Source organism: Cyanistes caeruleus, chromosome 8, assembly GCF_971803275.1.
Source record: "Cyanistes caeruleus chromosome 8, bCyaCae1.hap1.1, whole genome shotgun sequence".
Lineage (NCBI taxonomy): Eukaryota > Metazoa > Chordata > Aves > Passeriformes > Paridae > Cyanistes > Cyanistes caeruleus.
In genome coordinates this window covers 29,887,405-29,908,279 of record NC_141708.1, presented here as the reverse complement: position 1 = coordinate 29,908,279, position 20,875 = coordinate 29,887,405, and the positions used below count along the sequence as shown (strand labels likewise).

General features: G+C 40.7%; 1 protein-coding gene across 7 annotated transcripts in view; it reads right to left on the bottom strand.

The window, feature by feature from the left end:
* Positions 1 to 20,875, bottom strand: part of ARID5B (AT-rich interaction domain 5B) — a 119,542-nt gene that overhangs the window by 52,573 nt on the left and 46,094 nt on the right. For all 7 annotated transcript variants that reach the window (XM_086899784.1, XM_086899787.1, XM_086899788.1 and 4 more), the window contains one exon: positions 17,481 to 17,711. In XM_086899784.1, coding sequence (XP_086755910.1) covers positions 17,481 to 17,711 — 231 coding nt within the window. The remainder of the gene's footprint in view (positions 1 to 17,480; positions 17,712 to 20,875) is intronic.

Sequence of the window (20,875 nt, the reverse complement as noted above, 5' to 3'; positions counted from 1 at the left end):
GAACCACCAAGGGCTGGCATGGGAGAAATAGCCCTGGTGTGGCAAAAGGGACCAGGATGGAGATAGGGATGGGACCATGTGACAAGGGAGGCAAAGGTGTGGAACTGGAGAATAGGGGGACTGAAGCAATAGGTACTAGGGGGATCCGTACTTCTGGAGTGTTTGGATTACAAACTGAAAGCAGCTAAATCCAGCACTCCCAAGGCAGGTGAAAGGGTAACCAAGAGACATCTGGGCTATTGCAGCCAGATGCTATGGAGCACCTTCTCACCATGGAAAGGCTGTCACACACCACTGACAGCATGAAGGAGTTGTTAATTGACTCCCAAGTGAAGTCTCTAACAGAAATTCCTTTGGAGGCGCAAAGAAAGACACAAGGACCGATAGTGCTGAATGTAGGTTTCCCACAGCCCAAGTCAATGGGCTCCCTGTGCCAAAAAATGCAGCAGGCTGGGATCTGACAGTCCCAAAGCTGCATAAGCCAAATGCAAGCCTTTCCCACAGTTCTGTGACAGGTACATTGCTGCCTTTAAAACAGCATCAAGTCTCCACTAAAACATTTTTCTGCTTCTGGGATCATATGCAATTCATAACATGGAACTTAGGTTTAAATTCAAAGGCCAATTAAAAAATAAAATCAATGAAATGCTTTTATGAAAGAGAAGATTGATCTGCAGCTTATAACTTGCAGCAATGTAAAATTTTAGAACTTTAATAAATAATGCTTTTATCCTGATTACAAAATAATACCCTGCCATGAAAACACAGAGCAGAGGTAGGAAACTGTTCAACAAGAACTAAAATGTCACACTTTGCACAGAATGGAGCATTACAATTATTGGTGAAACACATTTTTCAAACTTGTTAACACAAAATTAACAATTACATACATCACTTAATTCTATAAGTGCATATCTCTCAAAGTACCCATTAGCCAACCATGCCTAGTTCAGTTTTAATATACATGCAGGCTTTGTAGCACAGAGGGGATGTAACTGTGCAAGCGCTGGCACAGTAAACCCTGAAATGGCAAGTGCTATTAAACTGAGATGCAATCACATTGAAAGGGAAACATTAACAAACAGCAGACAATTGAGAAGAAAATACAGGGCGCTTGTGTTCTAACACATGTGCCTCAAAACCTTATATAACTATTCATTGCCTAGTTCATCTGGCCAGGGGCCCCGTTTGCTCTATGCTATGCTATACTAATTTTATAATAATAAACTGTTATACAAGCTTTATGCAGTCATGCATATGAAGAGGTTGTGGAAGACATTACATTTGATTATGTTTCTAGCAAATACACCATCTTGAAATTAAACAGCCTGGTAGAAGTTCATAATAAAAAAAACACCCCAAACTGTAGCTAAAACAAACAAAAAAACCCCCACTAAACAACAACAACCAGAAAGAAAATAAAAGACAAATTAAAGAGAAAGGAAACAAATACATGCAAACAAATAATTTTAAAACCCCAAACAAACAAAAAAATCCTTTCTAAAAGGTTCTTCTTCCCTATCACCTCCACATTATGCATAACAGATGAATACCACTCATTCTTGCATTGTATTATATCCTATAATACAATGCAAGAACCTCCATATTTCCGGCCTATGCTCACTGGAAGACAATCAGTGGTTTTTGGAAATGTGTGGGTTTTTTAAAATAAACTTTCTTTTTGTAAAAACAAAGCAAAATGGTTTAGAACCAAAAGGAATGCATAAAATAGCTAGAGCTTAAAAACTATGTTATTTTTTCCTTCAGCATGAACCAACATGAACCACTGTGATGCCTTAGTTAAGATTTAGCTGTACCACAGAACTTTTGTAGAATAGCTGTTGTAAAACTTGGGGATGAGAGACACAGGACACAAAAGCATATATACTACAAACAAGATGCGATCCAGAAAAGTAATTTCATATTCCACATTTATCTATGGAATTGTCTGAGAATTTTCCGCTCAACATTATTTCCAGGTTTATCACAGCAGTTCTAAACTGGCTATATTTAGTCACTGACCAGTGCCAGAAAACACTACCAGATTATAGGACCATGGCATATTTTAAGTTTGATATCTCCTCAACCATCAAGGTCAGAAATAAAATGCCTGTTATAATCAAAGAGTAAAAGTCTCAGAGCTCCAAGATATCCCCAAGCTCAAATCCCCAAGAGGGATTTTTTCAGCTAAATCATGAGATACCGCAACTCAAAAATCACGGTCTGATTACCATTATGCACCTGATACTTCCCGACCACACTCTACACCTTTTGACTTCAACATTTTAACATCTAAGCTAAAGAAATCCCATTAAAGCTAGTGAAACAATGTTTTATGTGGGGCCCCTGAGGCACTTCTACATGCAAATACCACCACCACATACCAAAAGCAAAGATTCAGCACTCAAGTGGCACTGAAGCCGATGGGTGTAAGAGCAAGCCCCAAAAAGCTTTAATGCCAGGTTCTAAATCACAGCACTGTCAATTCAAAGTAATTGACTCCTGTGGATTTACATGAGTGGAAAGGAGATCCTAATCTTGTTCCTAACCTTTACCTCTGAAGCAGTGATGATCATAAATCAGGCTTTCCTATACAACAGGAAAATGTCAGAATTTCCTAACTTTCTTCAAATCGGGCAGGCAGTCAAAAATGTTCTGAGCAACACTTAACAGGCTTTTTAATTTTAACATCTAATGAAAAGAAAACAACTGGAAATACTTACACAGATTAACTCTCATCTCAAATGGTTTTGATAAGACAGTGCATTCAAATGAATGTGGGCTCAAAGCCTTGTGCTTGAATAGCGAGCATTGAGTTCCCTGAGCTGCTGCAATGGTACAACCACTGGGGATACTGTGGAACAGCACCAAAACTCATCCAAAGAAAGGGATGGGTACAGGACATAGCCACACTAGCACCAGCTGTGACAGCGTTAGCCCTGAGGATATGTCATCCCATGATAAAATCTAATCCTTCCAATCACAGACCAAGCATTTAATTTCAACTTTTCTGATTAAAAAAAAAAAAAAAAAAAGGGGAAAAAAGACCAAACCCCAAACAGACATATAGTGACTATGGGGTGTTACTGTGGAAAAAAATTTCCATTTAGTTTAAATGGCATCTTCAAGTGCTAAAAAAAGGCATGAAAGACTTGACTCAGTAGACTGAGACAACTTCATGTGAGGTAAAAGTTACGCCAGAATTAAAATGCAGCAAGAAGTGGGAACCAGGGGCAATGTAAGAGAAGGAGTGGAGCCAAGCCAAGGGGTTTGCCTGGAGCTTAGACCCATGGCCAAATGCTCCTACCAAAGGAAGCAGGAACCTCACCCATTCTCTAGCTGCAGGAATGCAAGACAAGGTGGCAAAATTCTCTTCAGCCACTAAGGAGTGTTTGTTGACTTCCTGTAATCTATTTAACCATTATTACCTTGCTTTGGTCTAGGCTTCTGAAACTGCAAAAGTCCTTCTTCAGTCTCCTGCAACTGCTTCTGGCTGCATGACCCACCTCATCTCTGCCTTTGACTGACATGCCAATTGGAGCTAGTATTTGCTACTTTGGGACTGTCTGATTTTCATGGATCTGCATGCTTAGATCCAGTCAGGACAGCCCTGATGCCTTCTCCAGCTCACCTGAACTGGAAGCTGATGTTACTGCTAATTCATCTTGGCTTCCTTTGCTCTCCAGAATATTTCTGATGGTTGCTAGGCAACTATTGTTGAATACATGCATGAGACATTAACTGTATGAGCACTTTAAAAGAAGAAAATTCTTTAAAACTGAGGACATTGCCATACCAAAAATAGGGTATTTCTTTTATGAAGGGCAACACTCATGGCTGGGAATGTTGAAGGCTGCAGTATGTCACAGGCCAGATGAGTCACTCAGATTACTCACATGCAGCGCAGCACAAAAGCAGCATCTTAGCAGACCTGACTTTTAATAAAGTTTCATTTTAAATTAAGTGCTTCAGATCTAGTTTTATCTTCTGACTGCTGTCATTGGGATATCATAGTCCACATTTTCATATAATTAACTGAGTTGGGTTCAGCTGCTGTTACAGTGTTAAAACGTAGGGAGTGTATCGATTCAGTACCTTCTAAACCAAACATGGCAGCAGGAAGTACTCCTCTTAGCTACACTTCAAAGAGATGCTGTAGTCTTACTGCTGATCCTAAGTGCTCTGTGCTTCTTACCCATAAATGTGGATTTCATTTTATAGGGTCTTTTTTTCCAAAATACATTCCAATGTCATGATCAAGCTTTAAAGACAGTAAACACAGACTTCCATAAATTGACTTAAACTTCTAAACTAAGTAACTGCAAGGATTTGCAGCTAGGTAATTATTAATGTGGGGGGGGTTGTTTTATAAAAATCTCATCTCTATCATAACTAAACATTCACAATGTACGCGTATTCATCTAAATTACAGGCTGCCCTTCAAAACAACCAGAACCAAAAACCCCCTGAAGAACCACCATTTTTTGGCAAATTAGTACAATGACTATAGTTCATTGCAAAATCGGGATGCTATAAAAGAATGAGGACAACTATGCTGCTAATTTTAAACATGGTGTTCTGAGCTAAGAGCTGCTCAAGACCCTGGGAACAACCTTTTCCATTTTCCAAACTTGTGCTCTACCTCTGTGAAAGTTCATAGTGGGACACAGGCTCAACACAACCAAGTTCAGCTGAGATTTGTAAGACTTGAAGGTGAAGGAACCTATTTAATCAGGGAAATGAAAAGCAGAATCAACACCTACTTAAAGTAAACATGCCACCCCAGAGCAAACAGCTGTTTTTCACTGGGAGTTCACCTTCCACTACAATTGCAAATCCAGAGTGAAACACAGGAGGGTGATGACAGAGCTGGAAGATCACACAGTACCTCTCTGGTGAATCAGCAGTAGCATCTGTGAATATCACTTATGTTAGTGGGATGAGCACCATTAGCGTTTTCACATATTCTCTTACCCTTTCTATGACCTGAAACTGCTGATTTCAAACAAATTCATTCCCTTCTACTATTCATTTCTAACACTGCTTCATTTCTAACATCTTTTTAACATCTTTTTAAACCTACTACAAAGTTAAGGTCACCAGAGATGTCTGTGAAAGACCCATCAGAGAAGACTCATGAAGTAGATACTGTAAGTCTGCAGAAGATCTTGCAATGTGTTGCCACATTTAAATGATGTGCTACTGAGTTACATTTTCCATTCTTCACTTGAGGAGAAAGCCCTTGGCAGCAGTTACTAAAAGTGGCCTAAAATGGACCTAAAATTCTCCCTGAGCTGATCTCCTGAAGAGAGAACAGGCCAGGAAGTCATCAGACTCCAGAGACCAGAGCAAAGGAGCACACTGCCCAGTCAGTGCTCTGAGGCAGGCAACAGATCATGGTGAATGGAGACAGATAAGGAGAACAAAGAAAACACAGGCTATCAACAGCCACCAGCATGGGTCAGTGGAGACACTGATGTTTAGCTCCTAACATACCATATTTCCTCCATAATCCTGTTCCTCATTCTCCTGTCCACAGAACCAATGCAAAACTCTGCCTTGTCTAATTAAGAGTGCAAACAAAAATTTTTGAAGGTTTATCTTATTGTATAATGGACATAAGATCCAGCATAGTCTAGCCTTTACTGGCCCTGATGCTATAAATTACAAACATTAATAAATTATATTATTAATATAATATATAATATATTAATATAAACAAAAATATATTAATAAATATAAATAAAATATTAATAAATAAAAAGTTACAGTTTTTAAGGCCAGAAGTAATTAGGAGGATATGAGCTCCTTGTTTACCTTCTGCAGATACTGCCTATACAGCTGAGTGCCTACTGGATGAAGACAGTATCTCTTCTTAGAGTAAGGGTCCCGTCTTTTGCAAAGCAGTCTTGATTTAAAGGATTCAAGTAATAGAATCTATGCTACTCCTAGCTAAATTGTTACCATGGTTAATTACCCCTCCCTGCTATGTAATTGTACCTTAGTTTCAGCATTAATTTATCTGCTTCTACTTTGAAGCATGGGGTCTTGCTGTGTGTCTGTTTGCCAAATTAGAGGCCTCTACTGTCACAGGTCTCCTCCTTACTGAAGTACTAACAGACTGAATGGGCCCCCTTCTTAGTCTTCTCCTCTGTGCACTAACTGGAGTGACGTTTTCTAGTCTTTCACTTAGAAGCAAGTTTTCTGTCCCATAAACTGCTTTTTGGGCCCTTCCTTAACCCTGTCCAGTACTTGAATATACAAAGGACAGGCATCAGAATCAGGTACAAAGATAAAAGTAGGGAAAAACCTCTCTAATAAAATTCTTTCTGCTCTTCCATGCTCCTCTACAAGTCCATAGTTTAGAACAGTACATTTAGAATAGTACTGGTAATGCAGTTGTTCCATGAAATTGTACCACCCTTTTTGAAGCAAGCCATCATCATTTGACTGACCAAGAATATTAGTTCTTAGGGGGTTCATAATGATTTCCTCTAGCATTAGAGGCAGGAGTAGCAACATCTCTCTATTTCCTCTCTCTATTCCTTGCTTATTAATTCAAGAAGCAGTTCTGCTCTCCTACTCCAGTCAATTGGTTATCTATCATTACCCCCACATTAAGGCCAACACAACAGCCCTGAAGCACACGGAAATGCTCCCAGATCACTAAAAGACCAGGATACACCTGAGGCCCTCTAATACTGAGGCCCAAACTTCAGCTGAAATATAAACTATTACTGCTTCACTCACATTTGGCCCATCGTGGACAATATATCAACCAAAAAAAAATCACTAAAGAAGTCAAAATTGCTGATGATAAACCTACAAAAAATTCCACACTACTTTTATTAAAATTAGCTTCACTTTCAGGACTTACACATAAAAACAAGGTCCTAGGAAGAAACATACCAGCATCCAATGGCTATGAACACATGCAAAAAGAGACTGCTGAGGTCTCTCAAGCTATTCTTGCAAATGATAAACTAATTGCCCGTGAACTGTTTGATCAGGTTTACAAAGATGCTGACAGGTAATGAGAACTTAAACAGCACTATTGTCAATAGAGACAAAAAGCCCTCTGGATCCCCCTCAACACCCTCACTTTATTTCAGAAAGAGAAAACTATAGCAAGAATTTTAATGACCTATTATGCCTCTTTTTCAATTTGATTTGAAAGCAAATTCACAAAATCCCAGCCACATGGAATTTAAATTCTGCAGAAGTCTCACCCACCAGTAATTAATACTGCAGTGTTTAAAATTTTAAAAGAAAACAAACCCAAACCTGAACAAAACACTATTTTTCAATTAATTTTCTTAATCTGATTTCTCTCCACATTGCATCATCTCCCAATTACTGTGATTTTGCTGAGTGTGCCTATTTCTTAAATACACAGCTATAAAATGTATGGACTAATTGTTGAGCAGAACTGAAGAGCTATTAAAACTGCAATAGTACAGCACTTCCAATGGTAGTCTATTATTTCTACATGATTGGTTTTGTACAGTCCAACTCATGCAGTGAAATTCTTAGATAAATTAACTCCTTCATTTTGACATAAACATCAAAGGGAGAATTAAAGGAGAACGAACATTATTTTCTGCTGCCGTGTTAGACATACTGTTTAAAACACCCATGAATATTCCTGGAAAGTTACAAATTATTTAAACTGAGAAAGCCATTTGCTGTTTTACCAAGTCTGCAACACACAAAATTTGGCTCCAAAATGATTTCATTTTCCTATTTCATGTTGCCCTGTCATCTACATGGTAGAGTATGTTTATGGAACTTTATAAATATAATATGCAATTCAGTTATTTCTAAACAGCCCTGTAAGAGTAAGTCTGAAATGTACACAATTTAAAGATTACTTAGTGAACACCAAACCCTTTCCCAGCTGTTTTAAATTTCGAATTTCTCAATAAATGAATAACATATTAAAAAAGCAAACAAGATCTGACATTATTTAGTCTAAGTTTCTAAAACTGCATAACATGTGTACCTAAAAACAATTCTGACTAATTATATTTAACTAGAGCAGTATTCTATTATTCATAGATCATTTTCCTTACAGACAAGGGGACTTCACGTGGCATTCAAGCATTTCAAACATTTATTTTAATTGTTCAGTCCTGCCAAGAGCCAAGCTGCTGCAAAAAGGGGTAAAATGTTCACTCTTATCTTTTATATATATTCATGTGACCAACCCATGATCTCAGTTAAGTGCTGCAACTGTTCATTAACACACATCACAGCCCCCCAGTCAGCACTGGGAGCTTTGAAACCATGCCAGAAGCAGGGGCTCAACAAATGGCACTTTGACCTTTTCACTACTCACTTCAATCTTTATTAAAATCTCTCAGACGTCAGCTCTGTCTCTCTCTTTTACCATCTTTTTACCATGGGCTACTGAAATAGCTAATATTCATTCATTAAACAGAAAAGTTTGTTAGATTCTTACATGATAGATTCCCCTTTCACATGCAATCGACTTGTGAAATGCGTCTGATTGAAAAAGAGAACGAAAAACACCCCCTCCCCCTGCCAAACAACTCTAAATTCAGATTGCTCAGTCACTTCCAGGGAAATCAAGCATGCTGTCTAATATTAAAAAATCTCATAGCATCCAGGCAAGTTTAGCTCTATGTTCCTCTTATTAAATTTCACCTTAGCAACACACAAAATCCTCACCCCACTCTTTGCTTGCTTTTGCAGTTTCATGTTTGCATCTTCACTTCTTTGGTCCAAGTATTTCTGGGAAACAGTTACTGAATTTTTTTGTCCAGCAGAGTTTCAGTTTCTTACAATAGTCACCAAAACCAGCAATCCTATGGAGGAAAATGCAACTAGAGACAAATAGAAGCTATGATCATTTTTATAGTCCTCAGGCATAGATAGAGGGAAAGACAGAAATTACAATTTTTTTTTTTTGGCCTACCACTAATTAAATAACTACACATTAAGAAGAAAAAACCAAAAAAACAACCAAAAAACCCTCAAAACAAAAATAAAAACAAACCCACGGAAAAAGTTCTCATGAGTCATTTATGTGTTTTCATTCTTTGTGTAAACTTTCTGGCATACCCTATATGCTTAATTTCTTGCTTTAAGTAAGTACTGGAAAATATGTACAGTATTTGGAACCAAGGTGAATGACACATTAATTCAAAGCTTACTTTGTGTAAGTTTGCATTTTTCCAAATTTGAAATGCAACTTCAAGGAAACCTAAAACTCACCTTCAACCTCTGATTTCTCTCCCTCCTCTGATTTTTCTACACACCCATGGATTATGCAGAAAGTATAAACTATTCATTTAAACAACACAGTGAAGTATCATCATTAGGTGGCTTAGCTGCTCTGGATACTCCTATCAGCCTGACCAGTAGGGAACCTGGGAAGTGTGAGCTCCAAAGGGGAGAAAAGTAAACAAAGTAATGAGTAACAGTTACAGCTCCTTAAAATGTGTACATTAAATTCATCTAGGTATTGGGAAACTATTTGCTTTTTAGAGGCAGCACCCTCTGACTGAAATAATGATAAATATTTTGGAAATTCCATCTCAAGTCAAAATGAAATTATCTAAGTGCACTTGTGGAGAACAAAGCTTTTTTTGTATACCTTCGAATGAACTCAGGTAAGTTTACAAATGGCCCATACCTAAAAGACCATTAACTAAAATTACATTTGTTTTTATTGAAAGACAGCCTCAAGTGCTGACATGTAATGCATAGTAATACTGTTAAACCAGTTCTGACATAATATTTCCCTAGGCATAATAACCACAAATTTTAGTTAAGAACTAGCCAGAAACAAAATAGATCCACGTAAAAGTAGTTTTAATAATAAATACCTCAACAATATTTTATGTCACTTTGTAAAAAAGTTAAAGGCGTCCCATAATAATTAACAACAAAAACTTCATGTTCTTTACTATTGCATGACGGTTGTGAAAGGTTATTTCATAGAGCCACAGCTGCCAATGTTGTAAATTACGCAGGCACCAAGAAGCATTAAGGAGAAATAACAGCAATTTAAACTAAGGCTGACATAATTCGTGATAAACAGTCATTGGAAAATATTACAATGTTGTCTTTTTTGAGTGGGTTTAATCAGAGGAATGTGACCATATTCTGACACAAAATCACTTCACTTTTCAGTTGTATGGGAATAGGGGCCCTTCCCTGGCCATAAAAGTCTCCCTTGCTCACTGCCACTGCTGAGCCTCAACACCTCAGGGATGCTGCTCATGAGGCTTGGGTTGCCAGTGGGCACAGCTCCAGAGTCTGAGCAGGCCTGGTGGTCCAAGGGAGGCATGCAAACCAGGGGAACAGTCAAACAAGGATGTGCTAATGAAGGCATGTGAGGCAAAGGAGATGGCTCCAGAAATGAGACAACCTATGATGGACATGGCTCACAAATATGATGAAGACAGCCCAGCTTACTTTTAGCTACGATCACAAAACACAATTTTGATAGCTGAATTGTAAAACCAGCCATCAAGGGGAAGTCTTATATAGAAAGAATTAGTAATGTACATCTACAATCATTTATTGAATGGACACCAATGAAATGGATGTGTGTGTAATAGATGACAAAATGCATGCTATGGGTTACATTTATCAGGCACAGAAGAGCAGCTCACTTGCAAACCCTCATTTGCTGGAACTACGCATTATTTCTCTGCTGAGCTCTGTCTGGTAAAACATGTAAACCTCACAATACCATCACATAATCACAAAGCTAAAAAATAAAACGAAGTTCTGGGCACACCCAGGCCCCAGGCACTCTTGAGAGAGGAGCTCCCACCTCCTGTCCAGTGAGCGCCCCAAACCCAGAGCTATCCTAGACCAGGCCATACTGGGCACCCTGTGGCTCACCACCCAGACATTTCTCAAGCCACCCCATGGCCAGTCATGGCCCCATGTAGTCACTGCAGGCACATGGCACAAGCCCCGTGTCTCCAAGACTGCTACCCAAGGGCACCTGAAGAAGTAAGGAGCCACACCAAATTCCCAGGCACTCTCCCATGGGAGCAGTTCTCTCGCAGTGACACTGGTGCATGCTGCAGGCCTCTCGGGCAGCTGCCCTGCTCTTCTGTGCTGAGCTGACAGCCATGACTAGCCCCAACTGAGAAGGGATGCCGCGGGGCCCAAGGGAATGGGCAGAGGCTGTTTTTCAACCAGCCCTTCCACTCAGCATCTGCCGCCTTCCTGAGGGCAGCAGGAACACACAACCCAAATAAAATGAGTGTTCTCCATCAAGGAGTTTTGATTATATAGTGAAAAATAATCTATCAATCACTATTGATTCTGGTTACAACTATGGTCACTAGTGAAAATGCACTAAAAAACCAGAAAGGAGTAGCTTACAGCATTTGTTTCCATTGAACTTCTTGCAGACAGGAAGGTATTTTATCTTACTTTACTGCACATTACTTATGTTTACTTAACAGCTTACTGTTAACATTGGGTGAGATTCTGTCTTTGGTTAACTGGTGAAAATCTTGAGTAACAGCCACAGAAGTGCTTCGAGTTATGCCGGATTTACACCACTGAGTAAGGCATAATGTGACCCCTTATCAGTGCCTTTTGGTTTGAGTATACAAATATTTTATGCATTTCAATGAGCGAAAGAATGCAAAACCCGCAAATATTTATTTTTAGATGTATGGGGAAAAAGCAATTAGAGCTAAATATGTTAAGAATGGAGAAATCACTTAACAGAAGCAATTATGTTGGGCACATAAACAGCTCTGCCTTTTAATTCAAATGTGCAAAACACACTAGAAAATATCAATTGTTTAAAAAAAAATCCCCCAAGTACTTTTTTACAACTGAAAAATCAATCATTATAAACAACATCTGGGGATCATTAATATCTTGTTCTATAGCTGAATTAACAAAATAAGAAAGAAATCTGACCACAATCCAGAACATTTACAGATTCACTTTCTCGAGCTAAAAGCTTGTATTTGCAGAGGTGGGGTGGGAAGGAAGAGGAAATGTACATTTATCTACATTGTATATAGAACTATTATGCATTAATCACTATTTCCCCTCCAGCTATATCCTGTTTTTGTTTTGAGAGACCTAAAATTTGAAATATTTAGCTAAGCCACCCTGCCCAAGACCTTGGAAAAAATTCGCATGTTTTTCAGACTGTTGAAGATGACATTGTAAAGCTCCATCTAAGGAGCTCCCAGTATCCATGTTAATAAAACGTCTCCATACTCCTCCGATTGCAGTTCTAAATGTTTTAAACATTCCAGTCTTTGTAGAGGAGCACTAACACTGATCCCACTCTAATACCATATCTATATTAAAACAAAGTAGCCCAAAGCATCTATATGGAAACCTCAGGTTTTTCTGAATTTCGCAGATATAAATTAAACTGCAGGATAGTCAAAACAGACAACAGCAATAATGCTGATATTTTACATCGGCTGAAAAACTTTAAAAAACCACCCAGTCAGCCAAATACAATTCTTCTACTGGAGACAGCTTAAAAAGAAAAGCCAACTTCAACTCTTTGACTCACACAAATAAAGTAACTCACCAACAGGAAAGCTGTATTTCATTTAGACTGAAAACATTCTTCCGTCTTTTTTGTTTGTTTGTTTGTTTTAAAGACTCATCCCCTGCCAAGGTTTTATTTTGTTATGCTTTTCCCCCACACAACTGATTTTATCTGTGTGTCACAAATTTCTGTAAACTAAGATGCATAATGAGAGCAAAGAACAAATTTCAGCTATGCCAGGGTATATGGTACCACTCTGTATCCTGAAGTCACCAGCTTTCATGCCACATAATTTTTCTGGCACATGACCATCTCTAAGAAGTCCTTTCTCCTTCACAATGATGCTCTTCCACGGCTTCCCTGGCCAATGACAAGAAGGAGGGTAAGTCCTTCTGAAATTGTTGGCTCAGAAACTCCAGCAGCTGGGAGGACTGGTAAGTCACCCCTCATTCTCAACCACTCCCTGCCAGCCCTGGAAGTGAGACAAACTGCCTTCTTCATTGTTTTACAAGGAGAGATGAGCTGTTGAAGTTTTTGAGGTTTGCATTTTAATGCAGATAACTTCTCCCGTAGTGAGAAATGTATCTTTTAGTTTGGTTTGGGGGATGGGAAGAGGAGGTAAGTGGGGCCTGCAATGCCCTTTTGCTCAGGGTTTTTTTCAATGAGCAGTTTCTCTCTGCATTGGTCATGCTATGGCCAAATTAAGATGATTAATTTTTCAGAGAAAAAATTGTATTTATACCACAGTAGGTTGTAGGTTTTTTTCGGTACTAAATGTTTCATAAAAAAATTGGGTTTTACATGCAAGCCCAAAACTTTCTTTTGGCCATGAATATGTGTTTACAATACTCCAGGGACCAAACAGATTGTTTAATGGCATATTGAACCTAGCATGCTGTAAAAATAATCCAGAATTATTTAAAATTTACCAAACATATTCTGAAAATTGAAAAGAAATAAGGTATTCAGTTTTATCTCACAATCCTGTTTAAAGAAAAGCCAGCCCATCCTCACAGAATGAAAGACAGCCTTTGGATTCATCTTTACCAGACAGGATTTACAACATTTATCTAGAAAAGCACCATGACAAATCCTTCTGTGTGAGATTTTTATCTGCTGAAGCTGATGGAGCCAAAACTCACCATCACCCAGACCACAGCTGGATCACAGAAGGATCCTGGCTCACTGATGTGCCCTAGAAACCACTCCATGCCAAGGAGCTAGCACAAGCCTGGTAACTGAAGTCACCTTTTTTGGACAATCAAACACTGAGGACATGGGCTGCTATAGCAACAAGTGCACACTGATTTATGTGCAGTGACCTTCAGATACACCTTCTGAACACTCACAGGCATGTGAGTGTTTTGCCTCCAGCTAGATCATTTTGGTGTGTAATGAAAATTATTAGAAACCTAATTTTTTCATTTCTTCCCCCTTGCAGCACGTATGACCACACAGCAGATGCCAGTAAATGATAGGCATTTACAAAAGTTACTCAGTAACAGTAGCCCCAGAGGCTGATAAATGAAAAAGATTATGAAAAATGTCTTGAGTTCCAGAGAAATGTTCATTTTTATTGCTCATGTTCATTTCATTATCTACCTGGACTGTTTCATGCTGGTGAGGACCTCTAATTCTCTTATTTCAGGAGAGGGATATGTGTGCAGTTTGACTGTGGTCATAGCCAGGAAGTTGGGCTATCAAGACATCCAAGCATGGTTTATATCTTCTGCTTTCTGAACAGAACCAAGCTCTTGAGCCTATTTGCATTCTGGAGGGGAACCCTCCAAGGCAGTTGGATTAACTAATCAGTAGTTATGTCAACAAGAATGGGAACAGGAGGCTTCCCACTCACAGAAGTCTTTCCTCTGTAAATGTAGAGCAAGTCCTTCCGTGGCAGGCTGCAAAGAAATACACACAAATGTTTGAGCCTTCCAGCTGCTGAGCCCATTCCTCAGAAGCCCACTTCTCCAGCAGCCTCCTAGATGGGATACTGTGGTACACTGAACCAAACCAGAAGAGAATCAGAAGAGAACTGTGCAAGAAAACTGGTTCTAAATATTCCTGTCCAAACCACTTGGGCACATGCCATACAGCAGTGGATATGCAGGGTGGAGGCAAGCACAGGTAGCTGTGGTGTTGGCAGCATCTGTGGCAGCCCAAGCTGGAGCTGGAGGGGAAACAGCACAGCCTGAGCCTCACAGAGGCTTTATGGAAACCCAGAACATCCAAACCCCAAAGCCTTGCTCCATCTCTTCCGGCCATACCTGTGGGAGCTCACAGACAGCATCTACATACATCTGCTTTAAAAAGCCCTACACCAAAACAACATTATTTATTGTCAACAAAACATAATTCCTTTTCCTCATTTCCAGCTTTATTTGTTTTTCTTAAACCCTACAGAAGAGGGAAAAAGAGGCAAGGAGTATGAGAACAAGGCAGAGCTCAACAATTTTTTTTTTTGTTACAAATTTATATTGACAGTAGAGAGTGTATTTCCAGGAAAAACATTTTGGTTAATTAAAACTGCCTAACAAGGTCAACAGTTTACATGCTGGGGATTCTTTGTAAAGGTTTTTCTGGTGTCTCATTTGTGACATGCTGTATCTATTGCAAAATACTCCAGCACAGAGAGAATGTGTAAGACTTGCCTCAAAAACCAATGCTTCTGAAGTAGACTTGGCATCCATATCAGAAACCAGTGCTCCAGTGCTTCCCACATAAAGACATCAGCAGAATGTGTTTCCCAAATTTCATATTTGCTTTAAAGTTAGGAGAAATTCAGGTAAAAATAGTGAAATACTATCTTGTCCCCTCTGCATACTTACTTCATTTGCAAGGTAAAAGAGAGACAAAACCTTCAAACTGAATGTGTCAGGATCTCCTTATAGACACCTTTTCAGAATTTTTGTCACCATTTTTGTAATCTGGTATCCCCCTCAGATATGACTGATAAATACCAGTGCCTTAGAGTAATCTATTTATCTGCTGTACCACCTTGCCTCTGTTCAGTCTTAGCAGTCATCACTTTCCATATGTGACATCCATCTACACGGTATCAGTGTAAACTGTATAATGAAGCACAGTACATTTTATTGTCCTGCCAGCAAAGAAACGGATAAACTACTACTCTGCCTGTTGTCTTCAAAAAGGTAGCGTAATTGACACCATACATTTTGCAATACAGATATGGAACCACACACTGGCCAGTTTTTTCTTCTTAAAACAACAGGGCATGAAAATTTTACATCATTATTTTCATAATAAATACTTTTAAACAGTATTTTTGGGGGATTTTTTGTGGCTTTTTTTAATAGGATTTTTTAAAAATCTGCTTCTTAAACCAAACTAAAGTTTAAATACACATTATTAATTTCTGTGTTTAAGATTTCTGTGGCTCTGGTTGATAATGAGATAATTGCCTCACAAAGGTCAAGAGAATGGCATAGTTTGCTTTCAGAGGCTGAACAAAGCACTTGCTATGGTTCACTAAGCATAGTTTCTGCATCACTCCACATCTCTTTGATTCATCTATTACTAATACTCCATGATATACTTGTACTATGGATCCAACTATTTCAACAAACCTGTAATCAAGGAATGACCCGGAATAAAATACTCAACAGAAAGCAGATGGTAGGCTCATCAAGCGCCTTCAAGCCTAAAATAATCTTTCCCATATAAAAAGGAGAGTCAATTACAATTGAACTTTATATTCTGAGCTTGAGCTCAGAGTAAATAAAAACCAACACAATACTACTGTGCCACTGGACCAAACTTCCAGGGCCTTTAATTCATTTTTTTCACCATCCCAACACTTTTATTCATAGTTCATTCAAAGCCTGTAATGTTTTGCGTGAGTGTGAGCAGACTTGACAGTTTGGGCCTGAGTCTGAAAAATCTTGACAGCACAAAACTAAAACTACTCCCAGCAGTCATGTGCTCCAGTGACAACACCACATGAGGAAGAATCTCATCTGCCTTTTGGGAGTGGAGTGGCAGAGCAGTAGAGGAGCACTACCTTACAAAATGCCCCAATGTCACCAGATGAGTCAGGGTTAAGACAGGATATACTCACCACCAAGCAGACTTTGCAAGCACTAGCCACAGAACTCATCCATCAGGTGATATGGGGGATAAAACGTAATTCTGTACACTGCTATAGAAACTACACTGGACCAATTACTAGGTGTCTACACAGTATGCATTCTGCCACATATTCAAAGCTCATCTGCAATCATTGGGATGATCTGACACCAAAAAACCCTGTGTGAAATCACCTGGTTGCTATCAGGTGTCACATCTTGCAGTCCTTCCCCCCAGCCATGAGGGGCTTCATACTCCTTTAGAGCTACAGAGTATTCTCTATTCCTTTTGAATTAGAAGGTCACCTTCCAGAAGTATCTCTGCACTTATAAAAATCAATCTCCTAGCAGTGGCAAAGCCCATGCTGAACAAGCTCACATTCCAAGATGACCAGAAACACCAGGTACAGCTGACACTTGTACAGGGCCCTGGGAGCACAGCTGATGAGTGCTCTGCAACAGCAATGGGGTATGCTAGGATTCTCTCCTATTTTGCATTATTTAGCATATTGCACCAACAATGATGTCAAAAAACTAGCGCTGTAAAGCTTTTGGAAGGCACGCTATAGGCGAATGGTTAAGGTAGATAAACTTCCAACTCAGGCAATGCATCGTTTCACTCAGAGTCACTGTACTACACTCTACCCATGTAACATCATCTTTGATTGTGAACTCAAGTGCAATACCGAGATCACCAGAGGCTAAAGGCCTTCAGTCTTAGAGAAGAAAGAGCATATTTAGCACTAAACATTTAAATCATAAATAGCATTGGTTCATTTCAAAGGAATCACATCTTCCCTTTGGAAATCAATGGACACTTAAAAGAAGAAAAATGTCATTACTTCTGAGAAAAAGAAAATAGCTGTAATGGGACTTACCAAACTCATCACATATACTTTCATTTTCTATTAGGGTAGGATGATCAAATGTATCCCGACAATAGAAGATTTGGGGGTTCTTGCTTGTTACTGCAATGCCTCCAAGGGCTAAAACAAACTGGTCTGTTAGTATTGAAGAGGGCTTGTCCTGAATGCGCTTTAACATGGAACGGTATCGACAATATTGCGGGTAGCTGAGAATTAGAAGGTTTGAATCTTCATCATCTTCACCTGGAAGAACAGAAAAAAATACTCTTAGTATACCAGAAAAATACAAAACAAGAGCCATAATTCAAGTATTTCAGAAAAATTAATTATTCTCAAGTAAGTTTGTCTTTTCTCAAGACCCAACTTTTATAGCACAGTGGGTCTGGAAAGAAAGGTTAAAAACAGAAATTTAAAGAAAATTTATTAAATAGGTTATTTTCTGCCTTTCTATTCAGTTTTCCCATACTTACTACCAAGGACTACCTGGATGAGCAAGAAAACACTCCTCTGCAGAAATTGGCCAAGGGTCTGAATCAAAGTGTTCTCCATACTTAGCCAATTTGGCTGCTTCAATAGAAATATTATCTGTAACTTTTACTCAGTTCCCCATATAGCTTTACTATACTCATGTTCACATCAGCTAGCATCTTTTAAAAATAATCATATACAAGCCTCAGTGCATACAGCTACTACCTCTCCTTGGAAGTACCTGATACTGGCAGTTACTGAAGAACCTCTGGGCTGGGGAGGTGGGCTGATTTGACATGGTCATTGCTGCTAAACCACAAGAGGTAGAAGCAACTTTCTTCACATTAACTGCAAATTCAGCAGGACTCAATAAAAGTCCTACAGAGCACAACAAGCAAATGAATTTTCAAACAGCTTGAGCTGCTAGGCTCAAAATATAAAGCAATCTAGACCTCAGAGATTTCCATTCCTCCATGGTTTAGATGCTGTCACATATGAAGGTGGCAGATTTTGAAATATCACAATCAAGTGTCATCATATAACCAGAAGGAAACCTAAGAGGGAAAAAAAAAACCACCCTCAACTAGGGATACAAACATGAGAAATTACTCATTTGCAGTTATGCAGACAGTACTCAACAGCACCTCTTTCTATGCTCATTTATCTCCTCAGGTACATAACTGAGCATGGCTTTCCAAGCATGTCAGTGACGAGAAAACAACAGCATTCACTTTATGTTTTCTTCTGTACTCTGATTACTGAAGAATTCAGCTATTTCTTCTGCAAGAGACAAAAGGTCTACTATTTAATCCCATTACCAATACTGAAATCATCATTCTTACTCCTAAAGTAGAAATCATTTCAGACAATGAAAGAAAATTCAGAAGAGTTCTCCCCAACTAAATACGATGACAAAACTCATCTAGATTCAAGTGAGGCAATGGAAATGTTGACACATGAAAGGCTAAATTTTAAGAAGTCTCTGGAAGCAGATCTATCACCTAGAATGTCCTCACTGCAGATGAATGCAATGCTGTTAAAAAAATCAACACGACAAAAAGACTTGCGAAGCACAATCTTCACTATCACAGCTCCTGAAAGTCATAACTTTTTACAACTCAGAATTCTCACCACTATCCTGACACAGGTGAGGAGAGGGAAGGGAGAGTGAGGAAGGCAGGAAGGAAGTAGCGGGAGGGAGGAAGGGGTGGGAAGGAAGGAACTGGTGGAAGGAAGGGAGGGAGGGGCGGGGAGGGGGGGGAGGGAGGGAGGGGGGGGAGGGAGGGAGGGGCGAGGAGGGGAGGGGAGGGGAGGGAGGGAGGGAGGGAGGGAGGGAGGGAGGGAGTGGCGGAAGGAAGTGGCGGAAGGAAGGAAGGAAGGAAGGAAGGAAGGAAGGAAGGGCGGAAGGAAGGAAGTGGCGGAAGGAAGTGGCGGAAGGAAGTGGCGGAAGGAAGTGGCGGAAGGAAGGAAGGAAGTGGCGGAAGGAAGTGGCGGAAGGAAGTGGCGGAAGGAAGTGGCGGAAGGAAGTGGCGGAAGGAAGGAAAAAAGTGGCGGAAGGAAGGAAGTGGCGGAAGGAAGTGGAGGAAGGAAGGAAGTGGCGGAAGGAAGGAAGTGGCGGAAGGAAGGAAGTGGCGGAAGGAAGTGGCGGAAGGAAGTGGCGGAAGGAAGTGGCGGAAGGAAGGAAGTGGCGGAAGGAAGGAAGTGGCGGAAGGAAGGAAGTGGCGGGCGGAAGGAAGTGGCGGGCGGAAGGAAGTGGCGGGCGGAAGGAAGTGGCGGAAGGAAGTGGCAGAAGGAAGTGGCGGAAGGAAGTGGCGGAAGGAAGTGGCGGAAGGAAGTGGCGGAAGGAAGTGGCGGAAGGAAGTGGCGGAAGGAAGTGGCGGAAGGAAGGAAGGAAGTGGCGGAAGGAAGGAAGGAAGGAAGGGCGGAAGGAAGGAAGGAAGTGGCGGAAGGAAGTGGCGGAAGGAAGTGGCGGAAGTGGCGGAAGTGGCGGAAGTGGCGGAAGGAAGGAAGGAAGGAAGGAAGGAAGGAAGGAAGGAAGGAAGGAAGGAAGGAAGGAAGGAAGGAAGGAAGGAAGGAAGGAAGGAAGGGCGGAAGGAAGGGCGGAAGGAAGGAAGGGCGGAAGGAAGGGCGGAAGGAAGGGCGGAAGGAAGGAAGGGCGGAAGGAAGGAAGGAAGGGCGGAAGGAAGGAAGGAAGGGCGGAAGGAAGGAAGGAAGGGCGGAAGGAAGGGCGGAAGGGCGGAAGGAAGGAAGGAAGGAAGGAAGGAAGGAAGGAAGGAAGGAAGGAAGGAAGGAAGGAAGGAAGGAAGGAAGGAAGGAAGGAAGGAAGGGCGGAAGGAAGGGCGGAAGGAAGGAAGGGCGGAAGGAAGGAAGGGCGGAAGGAAGGAAGGGCGGAAGGAAGGAAGGAAGGAAGGGCGGAAGGGCGGAAGGAAGGAAGGAAGGAAGGGCGGAAGGAAGGGCGGAAGGAAGGAAGGAAGGGTGGAAGGAAGGAAGGAAGGGCGGAAGGAAGGAAGGAAGGAAGGAAGGAAGGAAGGAAGGAAGGAAGGAAGGAAGGAAGGAAGGAAGGAAGGAAGGAAGGAAGGAAGGAAGGAAGGAAGGAAGGAAGGAAGGAAGGAAGGAAGGAAGGAAGGAAGGAAGGAAGGAAGGAAGGGCGGAAGGAAGGAAGGGCGGAAGGAAGGAAGGAAGGGCGGAAGGAAGGAAGGGCGGAAGGAAGGAAGGGCGGAAGGAAGGGCGGAAGGAAGGAAGGAAGGGCGGAAGGAAGGAAGGAAGGGCGGAAGGAAGGGCGGAAGGAAGGGCGGAAGGAAGGAAGGGCGGAAGGGCGGAAGGAAGGAAGGAAGGAAGGAAGGAAGGAAGGAAGGAAGGAAGGAAGGGCGGAAGGAAGGAAGGAAGGAAGGAAGGGCGGAAGGAAGGAAGGGCGGAAGGAAGGAAGGAAGGGCGGAAGG